The sequence below is a fragment of the Eucyclogobius newberryi genome, unplaced genomic scaffold (genome assembly GCF_026437365.1).
Source record: "Eucyclogobius newberryi isolate DKJ021-1_F unplaced genomic scaffold, fEucNew1.0.hap1 SCAF_10, whole genome shotgun sequence".
Lineage (NCBI taxonomy): Eukaryota > Metazoa > Chordata > Actinopteri > Gobiiformes > Gobiidae > Eucyclogobius > Eucyclogobius newberryi.
The window spans coordinates 16,558,314-16,570,396 of record NW_027315724.1 but is presented as its reverse complement, the minus strand read 5'-3'; the positions used below and the strand labels follow the sequence as shown (position 1 = coordinate 16,570,396).

The 12,083-nt window shown below is 37.4% G+C and overlaps 2 protein-coding genes across 7 annotated transcripts in view; both read right to left on the bottom strand.

Moving 5' to 3' along the window:
• Positions 1 to 12,083, bottom strand: part of sln (sarcolipin) — a 420,868-nt gene that overhangs the window by 179,093 nt on the left and 229,692 nt on the right. The gene's annotated exons all lie outside the window — the stretch shown is intronic.
• The window catches only part of gria4a (glutamate receptor, ionotropic, AMPA 4a), a 161,823-nt gene that overhangs the window by 62,465 nt on the left and 87,275 nt on the right, over positions 1 to 12,083 (bottom strand). For all 6 annotated transcript variants that reach the window (XR_011929567.1, XM_072461891.1, XM_072461878.1 and 3 more), the window contains exons 6-9: positions 10,789 to 10,842; positions 9,445 to 9,603; positions 1,072 to 1,239; positions 892 to 996 (exon numbers count right to left, since the gene is read on the bottom strand). Coding sequence is in view for 5 of the 6 variants with exons in the window: in XM_072461891.1 (XP_072317992.1) it covers positions 892 to 996; positions 1,072 to 1,239; positions 9,445 to 9,603; positions 10,789 to 10,842 (486 nt within the window). In the remaining variant the exon portion in view is untranslated. The remainder of the gene's footprint in view (positions 1 to 891; positions 997 to 1,071; positions 1,240 to 9,444; positions 9,604 to 10,788; positions 10,843 to 12,083) is intronic.

Below are 12,083 nucleotides of genomic sequence, written 5' to 3'. Positions count from 1 at the left end.
AGAAGCAAGTTGTGTATGTTTAGAAAGGTTAGCTCAAAAGTAAAGTAACAATGATCATCTGGTTGTTTTTCATTTGCGTGTTGCTATCTATTCATTCATTCATTACAATAGATAAGACCCTAGAGCAGGTTTTCACTTTTCACCATGATGTTTCTGGGTGTAATGCCTCATTTGTCCTGTAGTGGTCCAGGTAGAAAAGGTTTCGGGAATTTGCATCGACAATCTGCCTTCATCTTAAAGCCACAAACCACTCTTTTGAAGATATGAAGTGCAGATTTTAAGCAGGGCAAAGGTAAGGTTTGAAGAAGGAGGGAAGGAGGCAATTCATTTTTTTAATAAGAGAAATGATGGGTTAAGGCACCAGAAGGTCAAGTGTGAAATCAAGCTAGTCAAATGCTAATCAGGTCATTTACATTTGAGAGGGAGAAAGAGGGAGGGGCAGATACTAATATGGTTAGAACGGCTAATAACAATTTATATTTATTTTAGGGCAGTGTATTGTAACTCTAGCTTTTCAGTCCAGTACCTTCAGATTGAAAATGGCTTTTTGATGGCAATCCTTTTCTAACTTATTCAGTGAAGTGTCAATGACTCTTGGTAGAGAAGTTTGAATACAATTTACATAAAGAAAAAGTATTGACGGTCTATTTAGTAACTTTGTCTCATCATCTTTGCTATAAAAGTACTCTGTGGGAGGGCGAGGGATTAAAGGGAGCACGTTTTTTGCTGTCTGTGTATTGTAAACTGTGTAAGTACTGTATACTCTCTATTGTACTGTGTGTATAATGATGTATTTGTGTTTTGGCACGTCTCAAGGGACTTTTCACAAAATAAAACAAAAACATTGAAGTAAAACATAAGAATAACTAAAACTCTGAAAGTAAAGCTTACCTTACGTGGCCCATTGCCCTTCAGCTCAAATACATCCATAGTGTAGTTGACCCGTCGGCCGTAGTGATCAAACTGAACGTTTCCAGTGAGGCCTTGGAGCCGAACCTTGGCGAAAAAAAACTCATTTTATGAATTACTGGACGATTATTAAACTACTACAGTGCATAAACCTGCTCCAACCTGTTTGAGTGCTCGCTCCATGTCGATGCCCTGATTCCACGGAGCAGCCGGGTTCGCCAAACAGTCGCCAGCGTTGCCACGACGACTGATGTCAATCTTCTGCCGCCGTAGTGTTCGGAAAGCCTCCGCCATCACGAGGACGCCGTCGTAGGTCAGGGACGACGTGTACTAGAAGACAATATAAGTAAACCAAGATTATTATTACGTTTCGGCAACATAGTGTGTGTTGTTTCTACCATAATTCACAACCTCCATTCCTGTGTCTATATTTATACAATGTTTGCTCTGTTCTATTAGCCCAATTTTGATCGTTATCTTGCGAATTACATTACATTTCTTGCTCATTCTTACATTGTGAGCATGACAACACATACAGTACACCGCTGATATACAGGCTGTGATTGGCAGACAGCGATAGAAATAAATATATAGTAGTAACTGATCAATTTAAACTGCTACTCTGGAACTACAGTCTAAAATCTATGGAAATGAATGACCTTGATATCTGTGATTCAAACAGCTGACGGAGCCGCCGACCGAAATGTCAAGACAGTGTGCGAGTTCACCAAGTTTCCTCCACAATATGTTCCTTTTTAATGGTACGAAAAGTCTTGACTAAGCTTTATGAGGATGCAGGAAGACCCCATGTGATCCCCGGTCTGAAAAGAGCTGAGGTATGCAAGCAGACAAGCTAATCTATGGGAGCAGTCTGACTTTTATTTGACTTCCACTCTTTAACACCATGGAAATCAATCAACACCACTGTAAAAGTAAGATGGCTGTAAACGTGCAGCTCTGACAGGCTTACAGTTTTCAAACACAGCCTTGTGTCGCATCTTAAAGACATTAAAGTGACATAAAGAAGCAGCTTCTCGTTTGACAAAAGAGTTATAATTTGATGTGATCACAAACCGTTTTTTGGGAACGGCATGAGCACGTTTATGAGACAATTTTGTTAGTTTTCAATCGAGAAATTAGAAGCGGTCACTAAATATGATGAATGATGTATGCTTGGTAAACCAATCAACCACATGTGTGCAGAGCCTAATATATTAAGAAAACATTAGCCGATGCTTCACCACAATTAGCATATGATTATCAAACATGCTAAACGTGCGAAGAGCAGGAAAAGAACCCCCAGAGATGACTCCTTTTCGCTGCGGGATTCTAATACAGTTTTATCACATCCAGCTATGAGTGAAATCGAAAAATAATACTGTGGAAAGACCGGCAATTTCCCTCAGATCGAAAAAAAACAACAAAAAACACTTGAATTTCACATTTACGCACAAGAGATAAAGTAATCTGCTCTGACATAAAGACCTGACAGTTTTGACAATTTCATTAGAGTAAACACACAGCGCCGCCCACGCCCACGCCCGCCGCGGCCATCCAGCGCGGCGCCGGCAGAGGCAGTCGGGCTCTCCACAGGAGGCCCTCACATCGTGGCAGGAGCCAGCGCGAGGATCGGCTGGAGGAGATGCACGGATGCTCCCCACGGGACGTCAGGTACCGTCGCTCTTGGCTCACAGATACAGATGCACACCCTTGAAACACATCTCTGTTTTTTGCCCCTTTCATCTTTCCCTTTGAAACTAAATACGCCTTAAGGCACGGGGCTTGACACATGACGACTGTGAAATTCTAATCCAGGGAGTTGTGTTTTTGTTTTTCCCAAAGTGAGGACTCAAACGCCTGCAGGCCACAGAAACCGGTCTGATGCTCAACGTTTACTGTATATTTTATGTTTTACTATTTGCCAGTTAGTGAGGTAACAGTGAACTTGATGGTGAAGTTAGTTAATAAACTGTTTCCTTTGTAATTTAATTAAATAAACAGCATAACATGGTAAGTTCAGATATTTCGGTGAGTAAATCATGTTAAAGTTGCACTATGAAACTGTTCTGGTTGGCTCCATGGAGATGTTATTGCTTTGCCTGGAATGCTCCACAGTAAGGCATTAAACGTTTATACTGGTATAGCAAGCATTTACCGTATTTTCCAGACTATAAGTTGCACCTTTATTCATAGTTTTGGCCGGGGTGCGACTTATATATATATATTTATACTTATATACTTATACTTATACTCTGGAGCAACTTATATGCGATATTATTTTCACACTTGCAACCACATTTCATACTCCAGTGCGACTTATATATGTTTTTTTCTTCTCTATTATGCATTTTTTGGCTTTATAATCCGGAAAATACGGTTACACTTCAGTTATATGTGTTTATACTGCGCCGCCTCTCCACAGACCTTACATGGTTTGTCTTCTGGGACATACATTTAATGCTAAACTGAGGAACATTCCAGACACTGAAATAAAGAGTTGGACAATCAGTCAAAGTTTTAAAAATTGAATTCAAGAATATATTTTGTAGTTTAAGAGAATTCAAACTTCCTATAAGTTATCTGTTCTTTTCCTCTGTATCTACCTGCGTTGCAACAATGAAATTTCCCCATGTGTGGACAATAAAGGATTATCTTATCTTATCTTATTAAAAACCTGCTTTGCACTTTATCAGTAACAAGCAAATCTAAAATAAATCTTAAAAAGAGCTCAACTATAAGAGTATAAAACACTGAAATAAATGTGACTGAACTCAAGTATATTCCCCTCATCCATTTGCTCGAAGACTTCATAAGCAAAGTTATCCAAAAGTCCAATGAGCAAATCTCACCGGGATCGACTTTGATTAGAAGTTCCGTGACATTCTCGGGAAATTCGAAAAGTGTTAGTACATCACCTCCCCAGGCCAGTGATCACTTTCATTACACGTCAACAAAATGAGAAACACCAGGGCTCATTTCGGGCCGCAGCGACTCGCACTCACGGGTTAAGAGCTTCTGATTGATGGTCGGTGTGTCTTCTAGACTCCAGCCCAGGCCGCGTGAAGGGGACACGTCCCAGCCACGCACTTGACTCTGAATACTATTACACCAAAGTTAGACTGCGCCCGAGGCTACGGGATGGCCCAGGGCTTACCCATCTAACGCTTGAACACAGCTCCAATTAGCCTCGAGCACTGTGCGGGGCATCTGTTGTTTATTTCTATTATATAATTAAAACTGTTTATCCCAAGTCAGAGGTGAACCTATTTCACCACGACAATAAAAAGGCAATATTAAAAGGTCGGCGGCGAGGCTGGTTGGAGAGATAGTGTCGTGTATGGCAGGGTCTAATTCCGAATCCACTTTGGCTGTAATGTAATCAGCATGTAAACACACATTAATAAATTGGAGTGCCATGGACTACTGATGCAGCTGCTATTCACTGATGAGAAGCCATCAGGTGCATCTAAGAGCGATGATTACCTAATTAACAACGTCTCCTGAGTGAAGAATGATGGTCCAATAACCAGCACGCATGGCCATCAATTCATGTTCCCCGGCCCGGGCGTGTATCATAGAGCGGAGTGTATTGTGTGGCGCGAGAGCGAGGCGTATCCTGAGACAGACATAGTGACAACGCTCAGGGATCGTATTGAACCGGAGCTGGGGAAATGTCACATCAAACTTAACCGGGGCTAAAAAGAAGTTATGCACAAGAGCACGTTTTCTCCTTGTAGTTTCTGATCAGTGCAGATTAAACAAAGATTCCAAAAATGAACAATTGTGGCAGCGATGTGATCAAATCTGACTTTTTGTGGGGGATTTAATTTAGAACTTAAGGAACCAATTGTACAGACTCCATATGCTGGACCTTATTTTATTATTTTTTATTTTGTTTTTCAGTTGTTTTTCAGTTATTTTTCAGGTGTTTTTCAGTTGTTGTTCAGTTGTTGTTCTGTTGTTGTTGTCGAATAAATAAATACATAAACAAACAAACAGAATGTGAGCAAAAATCCAAATAAAAAGAACACAAAACGTTCACAGAAACAAAATCACGGCGCGTTCAAAATGTTTCCAATTACAAATTAAGTCTGAATGTGATTTGTTTTCCATTTTTTATTCCAGTCCTTTATTGTAGGTGCAGTTTGTGTCATCCATCTGTTTTGGTGTATTATTGTTAGATACGTTAGATTTAAGAACAGTTTGTGACATCCCACATCACAGTATTTTCAGTTAGCCTAATCAATGGAAATGTATTTAGCATTCAATCAAAAGTATTCTATAGTGTGATAAAAGTATTTTACCAGTTGTGACACGGCAGTTTATTGGCTTGTTCCACTGCTCATTTGTTTTACACTTTTAAAATTTTTCTCTCTCTAATGTGTCTACATGGACAAAAATGATGGATTTCCATGGTAATGGTAATTTTTTGACATTATATCCCTCTTATCCCCCCCACAAAACTACCACTTTACATTGGTACCTATGCTTGCAAATGTTATTTAATTCTTTTTAAAGACATTTTTGGCTAAGTTTAGGGCTTTGGTACACGATAGCTGAGTACCGGCAGTACGGCGTTGTAAAAAACAAAAAAAAGCACTTTCCTTCCGGATCACGTGGTTGTATGCTGATTTTAATGCAGAAAGTTAATGGTAATAATCAATGCAAAACTGTGCAACACGAGGTAATGATTTCAAACGTGGCTCCGGTTTTACTTTTGGTCGCGTTGTTGCCAAAACAGCCCTGGTTTTTAAAATGTTTTTTGGCCCGTAGCCTTTATTTGACAGGACAATGCAGCGTGAAATGGGGATGAAACTGGAGAAGGACATGCAGCAAATAGTCACAAGTCAGATTCAAACTTACAGCTTTTTCATAGTTTGTGATGGCAGCTTTACCACTGAAAATGCAGGAGCGTTTTGTCTACAAACACTGTACGGAACTACTTTTACAAGGATATTTATTGCCTGGCATTTCATCAGCGTGCAGACGATAACATACTGCACTTATGTCAGTTTTTATACACCGGAATGTATTTACAACCGAAAAGAAGTGTGGCCGCTTGTAACCTGAAGGACAGGTAATATGAAATAACAAAACCGAAGCCAGTCTGAGCTGGATAACATTTGACCTTACGAGTTCCTATTACAGCATTTCAACTGAACAGAAAAACCCGAACAGGAATATGTAGGCGCCTGCTATAGTTCCAATGAGTCTAAGTTCAAAATTGGTCTGGTATGTTTCATTGGGAGGTCATAACCAAGCACAAATTATACATAGGCTGAGACGTATTATAGATGAGGGAGCAGCAGGTCATATCTCCAGTTTCTCCATGTGAACACAACCCGAGCGGCTGCAGAGACGCTCTTGCTGTAGCTGAACATCATCTACTCTTGTTGTAGCTGAACATCTGCTGTGGAATCAGGGAGCAGAGCAGGAGACTGGGGCCAGGCTGTTGGACAGGATTCCCACACTGGCACAGACACACGCCGCTCTTATTACTAAAGTTATTACAAATCTAAAATGCAGAGAAGATTGTAAATACCGTGGCTAATTTGCTTGTAACTCATTGAGCAATGTGTCAGACAAGTTACGTAGATTTGTTTTGTCCTTACATTGATCACTTAATTTTGTTGTTTTAACTAAGCCTTTTAATAATATGTTTCTTCTGCAATGTCAAGATAGATTTGTTTTTAAATAAACAAAGGAATGCTGTTTTATCCCCCTAAACCAATTGCTTTCATGTCACTGGACTGGATGCAGACATGCTGTTTAAAGTATTTAGTATTAAACTATAAAATAAAAGCTGACTTTATAGTGACATTTCCTTTAATGAGGAGAAGCGTTTCATTTACTTGTTTTTATTGTTGAAAAATTCCTAATTTGAGATTTCTGAACCGAACGTGAATGACCCGGAGCACAGAGAAGTGGGCGGAGAAAGGGGGTAGGTGAAAACAGACATTTTCTAAACATCCGAGCCTCAATAGCTGAACAACACACGATTAATCAAACAATTGAAATAATTTTGGAAGATTTTGATTAAATCTATAGAGAGGAAACGCCGTTAAAACATAAAGAAAAGATGAAAAGTTTACATCATTTACATAACGTACCCTTTAAAACACCAACACCAATTATTGAAATCTGCAAACTTTTCCATCACAATTCAATTAAAAGTATATTCATTGCATAGTCCTGATTGTGCTGTATTGTCTCATCTATTTTCTTTTATAAAAAAAAAAAATCTGCAACCCATTCTTAGCAAATGTCTAACATTTTGGTGAAAACATTGCAATTTATTTCCCCCTCTACATACAAATAATAAATGTATTTACTCCCATCTGAACAACGCATCCATTTGCATATTATCACATATTTCTGTCTACTCGCTAGGTTCCTATTTTAGGTTTGGTGAAAAGCGCTGCGTAAAATCTAAGCATTATTATGATGATTATTGCTTTCCACGTTAAATAACTGTTTGCCGAGTTGTTTCATTTGAACAGAACTTAAAAACAAAGCAATAATCCAACAGTGTAACAGCTAAATCTTCTCTATTCCTTCACTACAAACACAATTGGAAACACCTAGGAGACTGGAGGAAGCTACTATTGACCATTCCACTGCGGAGTCGCTCGGCTGAACACGTACCACATCAGCGTAATTAGAAAGAGGAGAAAAGAGCGTGCAGAAGATGAGAGCAGCTACACCAAGCCAACATGAAACAAGGTGTGTGGATTCATTAAAGACGAGGAGCTTTCAAACAAGCGCGCACTAATGAGCTGAGGAGATGCTCGGAGGGAAGACGAAGGGTGTGTCGTCCCCGGTCATTCCGAAGCCTGAGCGTGTGCGGCGCAGAACTGCAGCATTATGTATTTTTAATAGGTGGGTGGACGTATTTGCTCCTAATGTATGCAGAGAACGCTTCAGGTCAGAGCCAAGTCAATAGAGGTGTGAGGGGAGGAATAATAAAGCACACGGACACAGATGTGGTTCAAATATATAACAGGGATGACAAGATTATTCTGCTCATCAATACTTCAGTTTACAATATAATCGCAAGAACTAAGCCAAATAAAGGTAAGATTTCAATTCAAATTATGTTCCAAAAAATGAAAACTTGATGTTTGTTTGCTTTATGTTAAGGGTGTCATCATAAAGCTGCTGGTGGATACAGTACTTTTTATGGTACTTTTTACTGTTATTTCACTACATATTCAAACTACATATTTGACAAAGCTTGAAATGTAAAATGGACTTTCTGTAAGTTTAAAAAAAAAAAAATAATCAAATAAAAATATACATAAAATAAGTTTATAGAAACATTGAGAAATTGATTGATAAAAAAAAAAAAATCTGTCCAAAATGCTTTTACTTTTTACTACAAATTTAAACATGTACTTCACGCTTTTATTTAAAGTAGATTTTATCTGCAATTCTTTAACTTGAGTAAATGTTTTGCTCCTGTCTCTTATACAAAATTGAGTTCTTCTTCCACTTTTGGCTAGTACACACTAATATAATGAAGGATTTCACTGTTGATTAGCTAAGTTGTCCATAATCATAAATAATAGTTTAATCGTGATGTTCATTCTTACAATAATCGTAACACTAAAATGTAATATCATGACATCACCAGTATAAAATCAGTTACTTGATGATAAATCAGAGCTGGATTTTTTTTTTATAGTGGATACTTTTTACTTAAGTATATTTGAGAGCACCCGGCCCCGGATAAAGCGGCAGAAAATGGATGGATGGAAATGGATATTTGAGAACAAGTATCTGTACTTTCTTCTCCGCTACATTTTCTAAATGAACTGAAAAGTGGAAAATAAAATAAAAATTCCACTTTCTTGGTAACATTCTGCCTAATTGATAAATGGATCTACATTTAACGTTAGAACGGTTCTATGTAAAATAATTTGACTTTTCATTCATAAAGAACATTTTCAAATGGGTAATTATGTAGATTTCCACCACTGTAGGTATGTTAGACAAAAGCTCTGCAAAAACCCTGCACTTATCAATTTAAAGGTCTTAAGCAGCGTCGTGCTAAGAATCTGAACAATGCACCCGGGTAATATCATAATACACAAGCCATAAATAAGGTCAATTCAGTTTACTCAAAATAACCCCAAAACAAAGAAATCAACACAAACGAATGCTTGAAATAAAAAAAAAATAAAAAATTTACTTAACTTAAACTGTGAAAGACTTGGACTGGATGAGGTGCTACTCAGACATTATGTACCCCCAAATGCCACACCATTAAATATAAGTATGGACATGCAGTTTTTAAGCTTTCAAATTCAAAATATTCACTCACCACTGTATATTTCCTACAGATGATTAAGACGTGTGTTATTTCTGTCACTTGTCTGTGGTCATATTCTTATGCCTGGTTGTTATACACTGTTTTAATTGTGGAATAACATTAGAAAGCCAAAACAAGGAGATGCTAAAATGAAAAATAATGGTTTAAGCCATAACCCCTGCAAAAAGCCTGCATTTGATAATGAGATGTCATGTTTGAAGTACCTTAGGTGGGCTTTCAGATCCCGGGTACTCTCTCTGATCCAGTTTGTTCCAGCGCTGCATTAGTTTAATAACGATTGGCTTACTGAAGTCCACCAGCTGGAATCCGGTCACGTTGGCCCCTCCGTGCATGAAGCGCTCTAAAGATATGTCCTTAAAACCCTGGTACAATAAGAACAGAGAAGAAGTGAGTGAAAGAAAAAAAGGCAGAGTGGGCCCAAAGCCTCGGGCAAAAGAGAGCGAGGAGCATCTTCACTTCTTATCTGAGCCCCACATGCTACTGCGATGTGACTTCACGCCGAGAGGAGAGGAGGACGCAGGAGGCATCCATTTGTGAGAGACAAAACGAGGATGTAAAGTCAAACGTGCAGAATTCAAACAGTCAAAAACCTGAATCATTTCAAGAGGCTACATTATGATTCATTACATCTTTAAAAAAACACATTTTGGTCCAACATAGAGCAGTTTTGTGTCATTTCAACACCTGATCTTGACTGAAATAAATAGTTTTAATTAATATTTTCAGGATATCGTTGAGAAAACAGGTGATGTGACCAACAGAGGGCAGCAAAGTACACTTATGTCTTTTTAATACGCAATAATTAAGTGTTAGGAGTCAGCAAAAGAGCTGTACTTCTTTTAATGGGAACAAACTTGACGTAGAAACTCTCCTTATTGGTCAGCGCTTTCTATGGGATGTTGGGGATTGTTGAGGCCTCAGAAACTCAGTGCCAGAGAATGCACAAAACCACTATGTCACCGCATTGATGACATAAAACATAAAATGATATATGTTTATTGATAAGCAAACATCACATCATGGTAGAAGACTCAAAGAAAGTTGTGATTAATCAACTATTTTTGATCAGAGAACAACAGTATTTTTCTAACAAGCACTTTAAGCATTAAGTAAGTAGCATAAACTATCAGCTTAAAGGACACATATTATGCAAACTTGACTTTTTGAGCTTTTAACCTTCATCATAAACAGAACTGGTGTATTTAGCTTCATTCACACTTGTTTCATCCTGTTTACAAGGTTGTCTTCTCTGAGCCTCACAAAAATACTCAGTTTCAAATTTCCAGATTTGTGACTTCATAGGTAGAAACACTGATTTCCTTTGCTATTTTCAAATATATATATATATATATATATATATATATATATATATATATATATATATATATATATATATATATATAAAAGATATGCTAAAGTAAAGGTAAAAATAATGGATAACTTGATGAAACCAAAACATTTGAACACATGCATTTTTCATAATAACGTTGTGAAACAGTTTGATTTGGTATCACTGTGGTTAAAACATGGCCAGTAGGAGTGCTTACCAGATTTGCGACGATGTAATGATAGCCCTTCACATGCTTCCCCACACTGACCGCCTGGAAACAGACACAGGAGAGAAAATATGACTGACTCTGCCTACTCAAGCCTGGCTCACAGTCAGAACGAGCAGACAGTCAGATTTTTGCTATGAATGCAATATATTAATGTGATCGATGTTTCCCAAATGGTGAAACTTTTTACACTTCAGATATTGTTTTCTTTATATCTAATAAATCATATCCAAGGCAATAACAGAATCCAATGTTTTCTTCCATTGAGAGTTACCAAACTTGAAAAGTACTATAAACATCATCAATATTTAATGGAAAATGAAATTATTGCTGGTCCCGAATTCTATAGCCTGGTTGTACTTTTTTCAAATGTATTATTTGCAGTGGAAAAATGTGTCTTATGTCAACTAAAATCCTTTGATACTGTCTTCTAATATCCTTATATTCATTCAGTGGCACAATTTTTCCCACCATGCAACATTATAATGGGTAGAAAACTAAACAAAGAAGAAAGAGAAGCGTTCAGTCCTATACTACTGTAGTCACCAAGAAACTATTCATGTAAAAAGTATTTGGGAGACCAACTACTCAAATAAGAGTAGTTGTAAGAGTAACTATAATATCAGACTCATAATTTGAAGTTGATGTAATGGCGAAGGAGAACATTAAACAATGCACACAATCTGGTATTTACAGAAGATACAGCACAAAACTGAAGGAGCGATTCAAGAAACACTGTTCAAATATTAATGTCGACATAAAGCTTTTGTTAGTTATAAACTTCACAGTGAATTCTTAACTAAAACTTTGACTCAGTTAAGTTATGTCAGACATTAAATAAATGGAAAAAATAACTTTGGGACTTAACTTGAAAATGGACAAATTTGAAAGACCAATTGGGACCATTGTTTTAATTTAAGTCTGCATAAGTATTCCGTGATTTTGTTTCGTTGCTGTTTTGTTGTATTTCATAGTTCTATTGTGTTTGCGTTATGTTTAATCTAAGGAAAAAATGGAAAGAAATTGAAAAATAATTAGAAACAAAATACACAAACAGAAAAAAGACCATTAGTTAAGTAAGAGTAAAATTAGGGTGTTTAAAAAATAATAAAAATGAAAACGCAGATCTAGACCGTTCTAAAACTGAAACACCCGCGGCCATCTTGATTCTAGTCGCTAATGTAAATAAATGTAAACTCCAAAGGAAATCTGCATAAACTGCTGAAACATCCGAACATTTACTGTCTGCTGTGGTTCTGACACACTACAACAAAGTACAGTGTATG